General features: G+C 33.9%; 1 protein-coding gene across 5 annotated transcripts in view; it reads left to right on the top strand.

The window, feature by feature from the left end:
• The first annotated feature begins 3,673 nt into the window (after positions 1-3,673).
• Positions 3,674-18,069, top strand: part of LOC131040382 (probable pre-mRNA-splicing factor ATP-dependent RNA helicase DEAH9) — a 229,780-nt gene continuing 215,384 nt past the window's right edge. The window contains exons 1-3 of one of the 5 annotated variants that reach the window (XM_057973290.2): positions 3,674-3,994; positions 4,251-4,395; positions 8,356-8,430. In XM_057973290.2, coding sequence (XP_057829273.2) covers positions 3,888-3,994; positions 4,251-4,395; positions 8,356-8,430 — 327 coding nt within the window. In that variant the 5' untranslated portion in view covers positions 3,674-3,887. The remainder of the gene's footprint in view (positions 3,995-4,250; positions 4,396-8,355; positions 8,431-18,069) is intronic. The other 4 variants (XM_057973287.2, XM_057973289.2, XM_057973291.2 and 1 more) reach the window with 4 other exon arrangements.

The following is an 18,069-nucleotide window of genomic DNA, read 5'->3' on the forward strand; positions in this document are numbered from 1 at the left end:
CCCAATAGAGTGCAACCATTGAACGCCCAAGATAATGTCAATTTCTCTAATTCCCACCACATAAAAATCGTCACATAACTCATAATCACCCAAATTCATTTTGAATTGCCAAACCACTCGAGTGCATGGTAAGGTGAAACCATCAACAACAGTGACATTGAAACCTTCAAATTATTCTATCTTAAATTCTCTTATAAGAATATAGTTCTCATCTATAAAGTTGAGGGTTGAACCATTATCAATAAGGATGGTTGTCCATTGACCAACTATAACTCCTTAAACTCTGAATGAATGATATCTAGGTGCTCTAGATAACGTTGTTATAGTGACTCCCTTACTAATTTCTCTTTCTTTCTCTACTTCTACTTCTTTAGTATCATGGATGTCTTCATTATCATCTGTACCATAATCTGAAACAACTTCAATAAATTGCACTGTTCCCATAACCAAGTATCTTTGTCTTGGAGCCATGGTATTCTTCAAGTGAAGCTAAGCTTTTTCCTCCAAATTTTAGATTTCATCATTTCATCCACATTCTTATTGGCTATGTTTGACACATTCTTTGGTTGAGGAATTTAAGGAGTCTTTTTCTAAAAAATCCCTTTATGTTTCCAAGGATTTGGTGGTTTGGATTGATGAGATACAAATTTATTTGGCATGGGAACCTCAACTTGCAAACTTCTTTTGATTGCTTCCTACAAGGTTGAGGGTGAGAAAGCTTTAATCAAACCCCTTATAGGTTCTTCAAGACCCTCAAGGAAGAAGTACATAATCCTCTTTTCTATCATGTATGGCACAATAAAAAGAATCTTATGAAAACTCTCAACATATTCATTGATATAATTTGTTTGCTTCAAATTGGACAATTCTTTAAAATACTCCTCTCCGTATTTGAATTCAAATCTATCTATCAATCTTTGACTAAAACCACTAGAATTATATACCTAGTTATGACCTTGAGTGGTCATACCATGGCACCACCAATCATAAGCAACTCTTTCAAGATGTAATGTTGCATATTGTATGGAATCCTTCTCTTTCATGGGATTGAGGGTGAAAAAGGTTTGCAATTTTTGTAACCAGGATCTAGCAAATATTTTTCCTGTTCCATCAAAGGTTGGAGATGAAAGCTTGTTCAACTTACTCTTGAGCTCTTTCCCACTCCAATATTGTTCTCCCCTCCTTTGATCCTTTTCATGAATCTCCATAAATTTCTCAAATGGAACAATTGCTTTAAAAGCCTTAGATTGTTCAACTTACTCTTGAGCTCTTTCCAACTCTAATCTTGTTCTCTTCTCCTTTGATAATTTTCATGTATCTCCATAAATTTCTCAAATAGACTAGTTTCTTTAAAGCCTCAAATTGTTTAACATAATCCTCATACTATTTGGTAGCTATCTAAACTTGAGATATTTCTATTGAGATGATAGGGGCAACTCCTCCTTCATTATCAGGTGGGAAAATGTCTTTGGTTTTTCTTGAATTGAGAGTTTATTTCCTTGTTTCAAAGGTACTTCCTACTGATTCATTATCTTCAAAGCCCTTCTTATTTTGTTGTGACAACATTTGTTTCATAAAAAAAATCTAGTTTATCTATTGTTGCAAAAAAAAACTCTCTACATCCTTTGTTAACTTTTGTTTCCCCCTTCCTTCTTCAACCATGATTGCCTCTTCAAGAACAAAGCTCACCACTAAAGATTTCTTTTGCTCTTAGCTTATATATTTGATTTCTTTATCACTAGGAAGCATCAATCACATTAAACCCCACAGACTGAAAAGAAAATGGACCTAATACCACTGCAATAACCCTTGCCAAATTATTAAATTGACTTTAAATTCAAATTTGCAAATGAATGAAATTAGAGAAACTAGGTAAGATGAAATATTCACCAAAATTCTCCAAATTGAGATTGAATATTGTACAAATTGATGTAGAAAGTATTTTGTAGATTTTAACATATTTTTACATCATATTTTTTGTTAAATACAATGGGTAACAACAATATATATTTTTCATAAATTACATAAAAAAGAATTATGAAATCTGGAGCTCAAACACACAAAAAACCATTGCAACTTCAAAATAAACTCTCCATACTTCTCACAATTAATTTGAACAACAAAATACATATAAAAAAACTCCAACAACAAAAAATGAATGGAAATATATGTTGTTATCAACAACAATACAAATTGAAGCCAAATTTCTAAACTATTCACTCCAAACTTTTATAGATCACCTGCAAATATTTGAAAGATAATTACAACTGAACAACATTCAACACAAATTCAACCTTTGGATGAGATTACTCTCTGAGAACCTTTGGACCACTGCCTTTGAGCTTCAATCTCCTTGGTTTATCAGCCTTGGAGATTCTCCTTCATTGGTTTATTTTCCTCTAAAGAAATAACATTAGCAAATAAATATAAAACTTTTTCAACACATAGAAGGGAGGTGATTGCTCTATATATAGTGCAAATAAGGGCATATACATTGAAGAGGTCTAATAACTCCAATTGTCCAAAATAGGTGAGAGTTTTACCTGCTTATTAAATGTCGAATTACATGGTCACACCTAGTTAGATGAAGACAAACAAATGGTTATGAGATGTGACATAGCAATCCAAAAGAGGGTGCGAGACTCAACTACCCAAGTGTGGGTGAGAGTGACACATGTAATTGACCGATTATGCCATGTGTACTTATAATAACCATGTGTAAATAACCTAACCAAGCTTAATAATATGCATAGGAAAAAATATCCCCCAATATAAGGAAAATAAAAACCCTACATTAATTTTTTTTCAATTACTCTCTAGTCATGGGATTAGAACACCGATAGGATCTAGTTTGGTTTACTTGTCACATTGGTGGTGTTATATGGTTGCGAGGTATGAGCTAGTGGAAAATCAAATTTGAAATGGAAGCAAATATAAAATATCCAAACACAATTAATCACTAGCAATTTTAGAATCAAGACTTCAATTCCCTATGAAATCATCCTAACAAAGATATGAAATTTCTCTTTAGATGCAACTATGATCAAGTTATCATGTTACTTGAAAAAAGATAAACAACACGAAGATTGATAGGTGGCCTAAGGTTTTAAGAGATGAAGAGTTGTCAAGAAGGAAGTAACCATGGATGGAACAAAATAAAAAATAGATTAATAATGAGACATTAGCCTAACCTCAACGAAGACAAAAAACTATGTGAATGAAAAGTTTAGAATGACGTGGATGGAGAAAACAAGTAGAATACAACTACATTATATAATAGGGTTCAACCTGACTTATGAGCATTATGAAAAAGTTTATGTAAGGGCTAAATTAAATGAAAAGAGAAAATCCTCATTAGTCAATGAAGATGTGAGATAAAAAGACAAACGACAACTAAAAAAATGAGAAGAAATAATTTGTATTTTTACACCATAAAGATAGTAGAAACATAAGAACAATTCATCTTTGAATACCTTAGATACAAGAACATCTAAATCAAATATGAAAAACCATTAAAAAAATTGATAGTGCTGCCAACTCAAATAAAAAAGAGGAGGAACAACTTTCTAAAGGACACCACAACCAAGTTCAATTTTATGCTCTTATAAATATAAATTAATTATTGCATTTCATACAAAATCAAAGAAGCCCCTTGCACAACCACACCATACGATTTAAAAAAAAAAATGGTAACCAAGCGAGGGAATGAACTCTCTCCTCCATTTGACCACTAGCGGTCAATCTTCTCGGGTGTACGGGCATTCTCCAGACTTATACGAGGCTTTGTTACAGGTATAATTTGATCGCGACATTAATTTTATACATTCTGTGAAGGTTGCATCTACTCTTAGAAGTTGAAAGAGCAACGGGACTTTGTAGCGGAAGTCATGTCCCAGTTTTGGAAGCCAGGCTCTCAGAAGCCTCAAACATTCGTCATCGACGATGAAGATGGAGGAGTCATACCATTTTCAGTTCATCCTTCTTCCGCCTCTGGGTAATTCATTTACTGCATAATAACTACTAATCCTCAATTCTTTAGTTTTGAATTGGCATTTTATTCATGTTTTTGCCCATTAAACAGTCTCCGCTAGTTCCCATTTTGAAGTTTGAATTTTATAAATGGTTTTGGTTTGTGTATACGTGTTGGGGAGGAATTAGCGATACGGGTTTGTTGTCATTGGAGTTTGGCTTGTGGTCCATTTGAAAATCTTAAGGAGAAGTTCTTGATATAGGTTTGTTTGTTATTGCAGTTTCGGCTATTCGAGTCTGGAGAAACAGAGGCAGAGGCTCCCTGTTTTTAAACAGAGGATTGCAATTCTTTATTTGGTGGAGAGTCATGCTACTACTATCATTGTCGGGGAGACTGGAAGTGGGAAAACGACCCAGATTCCACAGGTTAATTATTTATTTCTTCATCTTTTTAAATTAGCTTATTTATTCTGTAAATCCTAGGCGAGGCTTTGGACTGCCTTCGAGGGTGTGTATGGTAAGCTTAGACTAGATATGCCCGAAGGTAGGCTATAACTGTTTCAGATAAACTCTCTTTATGTATGCTGGAATCATTGCTGCCATATTTGAACCTGGATCACATTACCATTACATTTTAATCCCTTAAGCATAAAGACAACATCTTAATTGAGGACGATGAGATTTGAATTCTTAACCTTCAACAAAAGTACACGATCGATCCCTCGAGACATAGTTCATCCTTTTCTATTAGTTTTTTGGCTATGGGCGTCTGGAGACTAATGACTTACAGTATCGTTTCTGGAGATGTTTTTGTCCTGCTCTTCAATGGTTGCATTGTCACGGGAGCTTGCCCTAGCAGTTCACAGGTGGGATTTGAAGCCAAATCTTCATTGTGACAGCTGTTTGACAACTCAGTCACACCTGCTTGGTTTATCTCCTGTATCAGATTTAGAAATATATTGCTTTTTATATTTGTTTTTTCCATTGGTAAATTAGATACATTCACAATGGAAAGGAAACATGCCACCAATCTTAGGCGCCGTTAGGCTTAATTAGGGCATTGATCACTGAGCATCTTTATGGTGACTACACTGCCTTACCAGTAAATCATGATCCGCCAATATTTTTAATGATTCTTGGTTCGTCCACATGATTCATTTGCATTATTTAGGTCAACACAGACAGGCAGTTGCGCATACGCAATGAAATATGTGATATCAAATAAAGTAAAACTTTCTTGTCTTTTTTTACAGGTTGAATTTTATATAATGCCTATAATTACACTGCAAAGAAGTGAATCTGAAGGCACTCAAAGATAACCTTGTACAAAACTAAGAATTTTTAAGTTTATCATTTATCCTTATTTTAAAAATGGCTATTAAGGCTATGAAGAACAGTACTCGACAAATTAAAAATTAAAAATCCAGACCTTTCAACATCACAACATCAACACAAAGATCTGTGTTGGAGTAACATTCAACCAGCTCAAACCATTCCGAGAACCTGCATTTCCGATTCAGAAACTGCTCCCTTCATCAATAAAAGCAAAACATGTGGGCCCAATGCCAGAATGGTGTCTGATGCTTAAATGAATGATACTTGTCCCTCTATCTTTTTATCAAATTTTTTCCAATGCGAAATGTTTCGTATTTAAACAAAACACAAAATACTAATTAGTAAAACGTGCTGTTTAATAAAGCACTGTGTGGGACTATCGTACCTTACTATAATGGAAGAAAAAACAAAGACAAAAGAAACATATGAACTTTGGAAGGACTAGAAATCATGTGTGCAGTGTAATTTATCTTTTATGGTTTGTGGATTGAATTTCCAAGATTTTTAATTCACAACAAAGAAGAATTTTTCAAGGAAAATTTCCTTACATAGGTAGAATACGAAGGAGAAATGTAAACCTGCAATCTGTTATAATCTGTCTGTTAAGTTACTATTTGCTAAGATGACTTGGAGGAAGGAGGGATTCAAAAGAGGTCTTGCGATGTGCCTCTTCATAATCAATGCCCACATATTAGGCCATATATCTCAAGTTCGGGATGCGTCTTGGATGCAAATGCAAATGGTTTTCAGCTTAAAACAGAAAGAAAAACTTATAAAGCCTGCCAGAAATGTCCCAAACAAGGGACATTACATTTTGTTTGTCTAATTGCTGTCTTCACAGTTCTCATTTCTGTTATATTCTGTTTTGTTTTAAACAGGTTCTTATTTTTTGAGACTTGTACAAGTGTATGTTCTGTTTCATAAGTTTGCAAATTTTATCCTCTATTCTTCTGGGATTATTGTTTTTCCTTGCTTAGGGGAGATCCTGTCCAAGTGATATGGCTTATATGGGAATAACTAAGTTTTTATTCTAACATGATAATTGTTGATGTAAATTGAATATTGAAACATTAACAAATCTGAATTTTTTTTTGTAACATGATCAATATAAACATTGTAAATCTGAAATATGGGTTTATTTGTATTATGTTTTGTACAGTATTTTTTCATGTGTATGTCTAAACACGTACATTTGTTTTTTAATTTTTTTTGGAGAGGGGTAAATGCTTTTGATCCAGAGCTATGAACTGGTGAGGTCTCAAATAAAGGCACCTCATCCCCAATATAAATGCTCAGCAATAATGTTCCAGTGGGATTTGAACCTTGGTTTCAAGAACCACAATGCCACGATTTAACCATCACACTATACCGATACCAGCCACATATATTTGCATTTATAAATCACACAAACACACACTAATATCTGCAAAACCAAATTTTGGGGTTCAGCACGTAGAGCTTTACACCCAAAATCCTTTTTGGATCTTTGTACCAACAATTTGATACATGTCTTTCTCTGGGAAGTGAAACACTAATTTGATACATGTCTTTCTCTGGGAAGTGAAGCACTGATTAGTCTGTCTCACCTTGGATGTCAAACAAGAAGATTCCATTTGTTTCTAGAAATTCTGTCAAATTTACCAGGTTACAGGAAACTTCCTAGTACATGTTGAGTTTCTCTAACTTGGTAATCCAATATAAAATTGACTTCACAAAATCTATTTAGGAAAAATGCTAAAAAAATCATTTTCACTTCTTTCAATGCCAAATCTGAAAATGATCTGATTTTGTTGTGCAGAAGCTACCTGCAAATGGCCATTCTACACTATTTTCATATTAAATTGAAGTTGGCAATGATTTGAGAAGACAACTAAAAATTTCCTTGGTTTTCCAACTTTTGGGATGGTTCATTTGCAAACCGAGTATTTATTTCCACACACATATATCGAATTATTGATTCCTTTTTATAGGTTTTTCCTTGGCTGTTTTTACTCTCATTCAATTCTCAACAGCAAAAAGAAAAAAGTAAAAATCTGAAAGTCCTGGAAAACTTCAAAGTAGAAAAATGACAAAGAATAAGGCAAAATATCGCTCTTACAAAGTCTCAGTATCATCAATCTTAATTTTTTGTGTTTTAATGCACTGTTTAGATTTTATTAATTTTTATGTGACTTCCCCAAAATTTGTTGCAAATTTGGTAATTTCCCTATTTTTAGGCTCCACTTCAACTTCTCCATCACATCTTCTCTTCTTGGTAAGTGCTTGATCCATACGAATTCAATGTCACTTAGCAAGATCCTCCTCATAAATACTATAGTTCAATCAGGCATTAGGCTATCGAATTGCATATGTAGTTACTTTTTTCTTGAGGTTTCTTTTCTAAAATTATTTTCCTTGTCACTCACTCCTTCAGTCTCATAAATCATACATGCACCTCCAAATATGTCTAAATTTTTTTTCCCAATGACTGGAGTTTTTGAGAGTGGTGGGCAAGCTAGCTAATGCTTCTGTTAACCTTCTTAGTTCTTCGGCTTCCTACTTCCTACTTCCAGTTTTTCTCCCTGGCCCTTAGAATATGGAGGGAATCCTAGTCGTTATCACTAGGATGTGCCATTTGTGTTAATTATTCTTTGAAAATCTTGTTTGGTTAGAAGAAAATAAATGTTAGATGCCTAATGCAGAAGTATTTGACTAGGAAATTGAAGCTTAGGGCAGTTCATTGTATTTCTGATTTCACTTTCATTCCATGTAGTCTTTTTAGAAATTATCAATAATAGTTGCTGAAAATCCTATTTGTATTTTTTTGCTTGATAGTTACTTTTGATTTGAATCTATTTTTTTCTTGGAAATGTTTTTACATTATTGCCTCACATACAATTTCAATTATGATATTTTACTCGAAACCCTTGTCATGCTTTTGGTTATTCTGTGTGGCTGGGTTATCCTATTGATTGGGCAATTGGACCTTGTCTGCTGTGCATTATTTTCTTAACTAAAGATTTTTTTTCAATTACCCATGTAGTTGACGCATATGTTTTCTCTATGGATCAGTACCTCAAAGAGGCTGGTTGGGCAGAAGGTGGCCGAATAATTGCTTGTACTCAGCCACGAAGATTAGCAGTTCAGGTACTGAAAACATTTTCTTCTTGTTTTTCAGTTTTTTCTTGCCATATTTTCATAATAGCTCGGATCACTAGGGTTTGGACGTGAATGCCATATTTTGGAAGGGTTTTATGTGATTGGTGACATCTTTCATCATTCGGATTTGTGTTTCAGACTTGGAAAAATTTATACCAAACTTCAGTTCAAAAGGGTTTGGATTTGTTTGAGCAAAGGCTTGATAGAATTACATTGCTAAGTTGTACAAAGGGTTTGAGCACTTACCTTGGAAACCTATCGCTAACCTTTGGAGGTGATTTAAGGAGCTATTTTAGACATTTGAGACAGTCTCATCCTTGTTTCAAGTCTGCCATAAAAAATAGATTTATATTCAGATTTGTAATCAACATCCATACCTTGTTGATTGGCATTTTATGCATCATAACATTGAAGGCAACAATTGGGTATGTCATTGTATTGAATCTCATTGAATTCAATAAGAAAACCTTGTTGCTTAGAACTACATCAAACTTCTGATTTTAATTCCCGTCCATATATTTGTTGTTATTTTTTATGTTAAATGTTTCTATAATTGCTTCATATCATGGCAAAAACATCTATGCATTGAAAACTCATAAAAACCAAACCAAAGCACTTAAAAAACAAACTCAGAAGATTCAGACCACCAATCAAAAAAAATAGGGCAGAATAAGGGTGGGATATTACAAAACTTAACAGAATAGCAGATTTATAATACGACATTTCCTTTTCAAGAAAGGAACACATTTTTGAATTGACAATATCTTACCTTATTGCAGTTTACTGGAAATAATGAGAATGCAATCCATACAAGATAGTTTGTGCGATTAGGAATAGAAAAGGCATGCGTTTGAATGTGCAAGCTTTTCTTTACATTCGATAATATCCTTCCATACAAGGATCTCACTAAGGAACAGTCCCACGTCCAATTTGCAGACCCAGGAGGGAGTAATGTATTTCTGAAATCCCCTGCTCAGTCCCACGCTCAATCTGGAAATGATTATAGTTTGCAATATTTCTCCTGAACACTTCTCAAGTCACCTTCTACTCAATGCATGGTAGCCACACCCAGATATATGCTCAAAATTGATTCTTGTCCCCTCACGCCACACATTACACTAACAACAATGATAAATATTGTCTGGTAAGTAACTAAGTATTATGCTAGAGAAGATTATTGTTTGGTGAATATTCACATTGCCAACAATATTACATCTGCCCAACAAGCAAATATGATAACTTTTATTACTTATGAAACAGCGCTTTGTTAAGACAATAATAGGACTTTAGTCCCAACTAATAAACTACATATTAGAATAAGCATCCAAAATAATAGCGCCAGTGTGTAAATTCGTCTCCAAAGGAGACTTCACAAATTTGCTCAAATGTGAAACCTGGTTGAATTCACCCTTAGAAAGAGTTGGGTTTTCTTCCAACCCTTTATCAATCTGCTGAAGGTTTTCATCCTCAGGGATCCAACTTATCACAGAGCATCATATAAATGCAACATATTAATTCATCATACCAAATCATGCCTTACTATAAGCCAACAAGACTCCTTATAAAGGCCTCCAATCACTATCTAGAAGATTAGGCCACATTTAATATTTGCAACTCTTGGAGAACTTTATTTAATAAAGTGACGATTTTAATATGTTATTAATTTATTATTTTAGTTAAATTAATCAGTTATGAGTCATCTGTTGATAGGTGTTTTTGTGATCAATTAAGGTCACCCCAAGGTTCGTGTTGTTAGGTCTTGACGTTTGTAATGGATAGAATTTGTGAAATGATGTGATTTGCTATTCTCACAAAGGGACTTACACAATTGTTTGGGATTTTTATCAATTCTCTCCTATGGAAACTTCAACAATTCTTACAAGATCTTGAATGATGTAAGATTTTGCAATGTGTAATGTCCCCTACTAGGTTTAGGCTTGTTTTAACCATAATTAAGTTATTTCAATATACTCATGACTTAAACTAAGCTGATTAGGAGACATATCTCGAATCGGTGATATTCCATGGTTCAATTGATCAATTTGCTACTAAGTAAATTGTTCATCTACCCCAATGGATAGTTAACTCTATCATACTAGATAATTAATTTTATTCTGATTCATTATAAATCATTTACATATTTATTAATTACTAATTGTATGAATTATTATGCATTACTGCGATTAGTTTCTAAAAAATATTATAATAATTATAATTATTAAAGTAATAGCTATATTTTTAACTTTTATATTACTATCTACATTATTATTAAATTCTGAATAAGAATATTATCGGACTTCATATATTAAGCAAACATATTAAACACGACCCATGCATACCACCAAGAACAAGGATGTTACTGCCTGTAATTAATAATAGTTCTGATCTGATCTGTATAGTTCTTTTGTCTTTTTATTCTGCTGTTCGATTCATTTATTCGTCTGTCTAAATTATATTTTTTTCAGAATTATATTATACTCTATATCCTCCCTTCCTTGGGACCAAAATCTGAATATATACATATACTCTTCCTTACCTTTTCACGAAGATTCAAGTCCCTTCTAACTTTTCTTTTCATAAAAGCATCGCCTCTATTCATAACTATTAGTTATAAAAAAACGATTCGTAGAATGACTTGTAATTATTAGCGCATAGGAGAAAAGCAACTTCAATCTTATGCGATTTATTGACCACGATAAGTATATTTCCTTTGTTTTTATCGAAGATCTTAGACTTTGGTTTTTGGTTACCACCGATCTTCAACCAACTTTGACCATGTTAAGATTCTTAAGACGTGGCTTTCCACTGTTTCCATGTCAGTTTTGACAGTCTTTGCATCCACCGCAGAAAGTGAAGAGGAATTACTTACGGACAGTAATATGCGCAAGTTTTTAGATATTCAAATGTCTTTATTATATGAATATCTTTTAAATATTATGAAATATACTGATTTTATCACTGCATATGTACTTCCAACCTCATGATATATTCTGTGTATACATATTCTGTGTGCATCTATATTACTGGATATATAGATTACTGTTTATAGATCACTGTAGTACTGCCTGCATCTATATGTTTAGATTAGGATTACAATCAAACTGCTGCATATGTATGTGTAAGGCGTACTAATGTAAGGCATCCTCGGAACATAGTAAGCATACAATCTTCTTTGTCATGAATGACAATTTTTCCATCAAATTATGTTTATAATATAATATAAATTTATTTTTATTCAAAGATATTATTAGTAATAAATATTAATTAAATAATAATATTTAATAAATAAATAAATTTCAAATAATCATTTGTTGGTAATTATTATATTAATTAATAATAATTGATATATATATATATAACGATCAAGGACGGGACATGACACAATGGCGTTCTTCAAATTAATCCTAAGAAAGACTTTGAAACAAAATGCAAAAGGATAAGGTTTAGGAATCTAATCTACTTTTAACAATGCAAGAAATGATTGTTGACTTAGTGAAACCAAACCAAGCTTTGCTTTCCCACGAGGAAACAACTACACAAAGATGATGCAATCTCCAAAGGTATGCCTGAGATTTTCAAATCACTTATACACATCAACACCATTACACCGAATCAATGAGCATAAAGCAATTGAAGTTAAGCTTCTAAAGTGAGTTTAGACTAACCATGAACTACAATTCGCAATCAACATACTACAAATGGTATGAACATAAATGGTTTCACCATGAGTCAACAACAATGTCTTCCATTCAACTAATTTAACCAATCTAAACTAATGAGAAGTAGGAAACCATGCTAACATTCAAAACAACACAATTTTTCACCAAGCTTCAATGAGTTTGTATTTACTTTGGCAGTATTTTGGTAACAATTTAAAAAATTCCCCCATTACAAATGAAAAAGGCAAGCCTTATATAGACTTCTTGTTACAAACCAAGGGCCTAGATTGATTTTAAATCAATGGCCAAGATCAAACAATAAAACCCTAAGGTGGGGTTAGTTATAGATAACACCCTAACTACCACCTTTTTACAACTTTTGACCAATGAAAAATAAGATATCCTCAATGACACAATTTGCGAGGAACAAGAGCAAATAAGAAAATCCATGTCTTCTAGGATTGTAACAAATCATCTTTTAGGATTGTGTGCCCATTATCTCTTTCTTTGATAGAAAATTCAACGAACCTAGACATTATGATCAAGCTCATTTATCGGTGGACTTTGTGTGGCCTCCACCTTGTATTTAATGATCGCCAAATTAGTTGTTCTTGTTGCAAAAGTCTTTTCCCACTCCGGTCCTTGTTTTTGAAAACTATTCATGAAGACCATGAATGAGGCATTATCTTCTAGACGATTTTCCAGAATGGAACCCGCAGTCTTGAAAAAGATACTCTTCATTTTGTCCTTTAGGTCATCTACATTCATAACTTCATTATCATTCACCACTTGTCCAAACATTACTTCCACGGAAATAAGGATTCTATCTTGGATATCCTTGATCATTTTCCTTAGTTGAGCACAATCTTCCTTTGCCTTCTGAAGGATTTCTTTCCTCAAAATTAATGCACAATACCAACGGTGAAAGTCAAATGCTTGATTCACTTCTATCACATTTCCATCCACTAAAGTTTGCTAGGGAGTATGCATTAACACATGCAAACGGGGAATGGTCTTTTCTTGAACAACCTGAAATTCTTCACACAATGCAACTATAACTTGCATTCTATCTAGGAGAGTTACAACTTTCTCATATATTTGTATCTTCCATGAACTCATTTGCTCGACCCAAAACACTTCCAACCCATCCTTTCACTGCTTGAGCTGTCAATTTCATCCCTTCCAAGTCCTCAACTGAATCCTTTGAAGGTATTGTAGGAGGTACAAATGTTCTCTCAGCTTGTTGAATTGGATTTATCAAGTGCTATATGTAATCTTTCAATCCATTTACTTTTGTTTTTAGCTGATCCTTCTCTTCTTCCTTTCTCAATCTCTCTTTGATTGCCTTCACAAGAATCCTCTAATTCTTCAACCTTCTGCTCTTTTGTTGTTGGCCCCAAGTCAACTGTCATTACTTCATATTCTTTTGGAGTAATATCTTCTTTTGCCTTACCAATCTTTGGAACTACAACTTGCATTGTGCGAGATGCGGAAATTTCCTTTGTAATCTTGGAGTATGTCTTTGCTTTCTTCTTTTCTATGGATTTACCTATCCGACCTAGAAAATACTCCAAGTCATTAGTTGGATCTTTTTCTACTATAGATTTCTTCCTCATTCGATTCTTCAACGTTTCAGGGGCTATTGATTGCTCTACATCTTCATCTTACTCTTCATGTTCTTGGAATCCTTGAAGTGCTGATTTCATTCCATCATTGAGCCCTTCATCTAGAAAACTCATGTCCGGATCTCCTTTGACTTCCTCAATCAATATTGTGCCAGGTTTCATACATTGATCATCAAGAAGACTTTCCATGCCTTGAGAAGGATTTGTCTCTTGGTTGCTTTGTCGAATAGACTCCAAAGATTTGTTTACATTTTGACCATCTTGAATATTTGGATCTAATCCAACTTCCTTTCGTGGCTCATTCTCAGCGATGGATGTTAGATTTTTGTTCATTGAGAAGACAACTTCTTGCACTGAAGAAGAACTAGTTGATGAGTGAGTCATAGTTGACTCATACTTTCTAGCTTTTGGTTCTTCACTAGGAACTTCTTTTCTTTTTGTCTTCTTGGCTTGTGAACTTTCGGATGTGTTCTTCCCTTTCTTGTGACTTTTATCTTCTTGTCCACTCCTATCTTCCTTGGTCCCAATTTCTTGTTGTTCTTCAGTCATTTCATCATCAGAGGATTGTGATTCCGAATCTCCCATCAAATCATAAGTGAAAGGGATATTCTATTCTTTCAACTTACTAACTTGTTGATCCATCCATCTTCTTGTATTTGCCATGATTGGTCTCATTAACACATTAAGATCTTCTATTTGAGCTTCAGTCCAATTAGGTGAGGGAAGAGGTTTTCCCTTTTCTTCTTCAAAGTGATGTTGAACATAACTTCCATCATCTTCAAATTGATCCAGCACAAAGAATGGCTAACAAATTCTAATTATCTTTATTGATAGTAGACATTAAGTTTCCACAGTCCATCATTGTATTGAATTTAAGCCTTTGGATTTGACTGTGTGTGTTTTTTGTTATCAAAAAATAAACGTTCGAATCATACTCTATGATTCATCATCAGGATGAGCTAGAGAAGAGAATAAGTGTGGATTGCAGACCAAACACTAACTTAAATAGTGAAGGGGGTTGGTGGGAAGGAGGGGAGGGAAATGCACAAGGATCAAGAGATTAGAAAGAAAAATAATAAAAGATAAAAAGAAAGAAAAATAAGAAAGACTAATAACTTGAAAGGAGAAATAATAAAGACACAACATACAAGTAAACAAACACATACAAAAAAGAATTAATAAGTAAAATATGTGTGTGTGTGTGTGTGTGTGCATTTATATACATACATACAAAAAACACACACAGTCAAATCAGAAGCTCAAATTCAATATCTTTATTGATAGTCTAGAACACATTCTTTTTCTGATTTCAAAAGCATCCACTGCATTTGCCCAATGGTCTTCAAGGTGTACCTTGTGCCTGTATTTTCTTCCACTAGCTCTCCTAATATTGTGATAAGGATCAAAGTTCATTGTTGATGTGTAGGTCACAAGGGAATAAAATTGCAACTCCTCATCAGATTTCTCAACTGCTTGAATTGAAGGACACATTTCAATTGAATTTCCAAGAGTGATTGGAAAGGTTACCCTGGCCTTGTTCTTGTTCTTCTGAATCTTGTCATACATGGATAATTTCCTTGTAACTTCTAACAATACCATCTTGTCTGTTGAATGCCTTGGAAGCCTATAAGGATGGGATGAAAATCCTTGCAATCTCATGTAAGTGAACTTGGGAAACTGAATAAACCATGAACCATACTTTTTCACTAACTCCTTGGCTTCTTGTGACAATCTCTTATAGGTGCCTTCTTGTAGGATTCTAACATTCTACATTGAGAAGGCATCATTCACCCTTCTAAAATGAGCAATATTGTGAAAGTGTAATTGAGGATAACATTCATACACTTTGATTTGTCCTTCACCGTTCTCAACTAGCCCCTTGCATGTTAATCCTCTATATCTATAGCTCCTTGCTAACATATAGACAATATATGAACTCATATAAAATGATCGGGAACGTTCTAACTTCCTCAATTGGTCATCTAGATTGTCACTGACTATCTTAGCTCAATTGATCATCTTCATTCCAGATGATATTTCTTCAATATAGTAAAACATCCATGGCTCTAAACTAGAAGCTTGAGGGCATCCCATGACTCTATTCAACAATGTGACAAGATCTCCGTATTCCTCCTTGAAGTCTGACCTATTAAGTCTCTTAGGCATCTTGGAATAGTGAGTTCTTGGTTTAAACAACCAAGTATTATTGATGATTTTTGCACAAGTGTCAGGTCCATCATTGTACATCTTCAATGCTTTTTTTGTCTTATAGATTGTGGAATTGTACATTGGAATATCAAATGCTTCTGCAATAGCCTCCTCTGTAAGATAAGCCAATATTCTGCCTTCAGGAGCTACCACATTTCTTTCCTCAGGATCATAATGTTTAGCACATTCCACCATCGATTCGGTACACTTTATTGTTGGAGGAAAACCAGCAGCTTGTACAATCCCATTCTCCATCATCTTCCTAGCTATGTTTGATAGATTGTGTCCATACATTCATCCTTTGATCTTCTCCATATCTATTTGTCCAAGGTTCATGTCTCCAACCTTCCTCCATTGTGAAATGATCTTGGACTCTAGAAACACCCCTTTGAAATCATTCTTCATTTGAGCTTGTCTCGACATACCTTCGGTCTTAGCACCCCACATCTACTCCTGAAAAAGAAAGAACTTTGAGTTACATTTGTGAATAGATCCCTAGGTCAATTCCAAAAATATTTTAAGTGGAATGAAAGATCATGATAAGGTAATGAAAGTTCAAAATCTTGGATTCCTAACATCTTGAAGAACTTTGAAAGAAATTCAATGAAAATCCTTCTTCAAATAAAAATTGTGAAACACATTGTATTCTTAAAAGAACAAACTCATTAGGATTTTCAAAATATCACCAATAATTCACAAACCCTTCCAAAACCTTGATCTTCACCTCTTGGATAAAATTTTCCAGAATTTTAATCTTTAATGAAGTCTGATTTTTCTTCCTACAATCTGGAAATTCACACCCTTGACTTGGAAATTTCTGTGGTAATGATTTTTCCTATCGAAATGCTCATTTTGGTGAGGAAATTTGCTCAAATTTGCATGCACATTGCTTGAATTTTCTCCAAGGAATCACCTCCCTTTTTACTTCTTCTGATTTATTCTTTGACAAGATTCACCCTCTTCTCCTTCAACACTTGGCTTTGAATCTGATTTTATTGCACAAATTCATCTTTTTCTCTGCTGGAATTCAATCCTTAATTCTGCTCCTTATTTGCTCTTGAATCTGCTCCTAATTTGCACTACTTTTAATTCGTTTTGAATGATGTAGAAATGACTTCTCCCACCTTGCATATATATGTGCTCAAAGGCAATTACACCTTGTCATGGGTCGGCTAGGTAAGGATTTCCCTTAATTTTCAAATTGCAACTTCTCTCCATCTCAAGTTGGCATTCTTCCTTTAGACTTTCGCAAAATAAATAAAAATGAATTTAGGAGGGAATTTCACGTGTTTGCATTCAGGCCAGCCTCCTTGGTGACTTGATTTCATCTTGTTTTGAAGGGCTATATATACAAGATAGAGCACTCACATTCCTTGGCAGGAATTTCATGTATTCATGTATTTATTTTCATAATTTTTGTGTCTTCTCCAGACCAGAATTTCATAATTTTCATCCTTGTCTTTCACTTCTACACAAGAGTTTACTTCATAATTTTCTCTTCAACCAAGTTCAAGACTTGACAAAACCAAACCATTCTCACTCTAAGGCTAGAAACTTTGAAACTACTGCCGAATCTACGCTGAACTAAGCAAACACCTAAGACTAGCAACTAAGCAAGCAAAAACAAGGGGTCCCCATTTGCAATGGGGTGGTGCATGAAAAGGTCACAACATCATCCTTTTGAAATAATATTAATTTTTGGATAACTTAATCAATTAATTTAACTATGTCACTAGGGTTAGGCCCCAGGGTTTAATATTATAAACCCTTAAAAAATAGGGTATAACATCGAACACCCTAGTGGCTAGGGTTTAACTTTAAAAACCCATACCATTACGTGTTAAATTAATAAAAAACTCAAGAAAGAAAAAAGCCTCTAGGTTATACTTAAAAGAAAATAAAGGATATTTGTTTAGTGGCTGAAGAATTAGTCTGCTCTAATCAATTGGCTTGCATTCAATGTGAGTCAATTCTGGTGTCAATTAATGCTACTTCATCAAGCTCTGAATATCCCATCAGAAAATCAAAATCTGCTCTGTAAAAAGGAGACAGATGAAATATGTCAATTTTTTTCACATAAATTATGAGTTTTTGGCAATTTTTTCTTCCTTGGGAATTGTGCCAAACTTTGCAAA

The sequence above is a fragment of the Cryptomeria japonica genome, chromosome 7 (assembly GCF_030272615.1).
Source record: "Cryptomeria japonica chromosome 7, Sugi_1.0, whole genome shotgun sequence".
In the NCBI taxonomy this organism is placed as follows: Eukaryota; Viridiplantae; Streptophyta; class Pinopsida; order Cupressales; family Cupressaceae; genus Cryptomeria; species Cryptomeria japonica.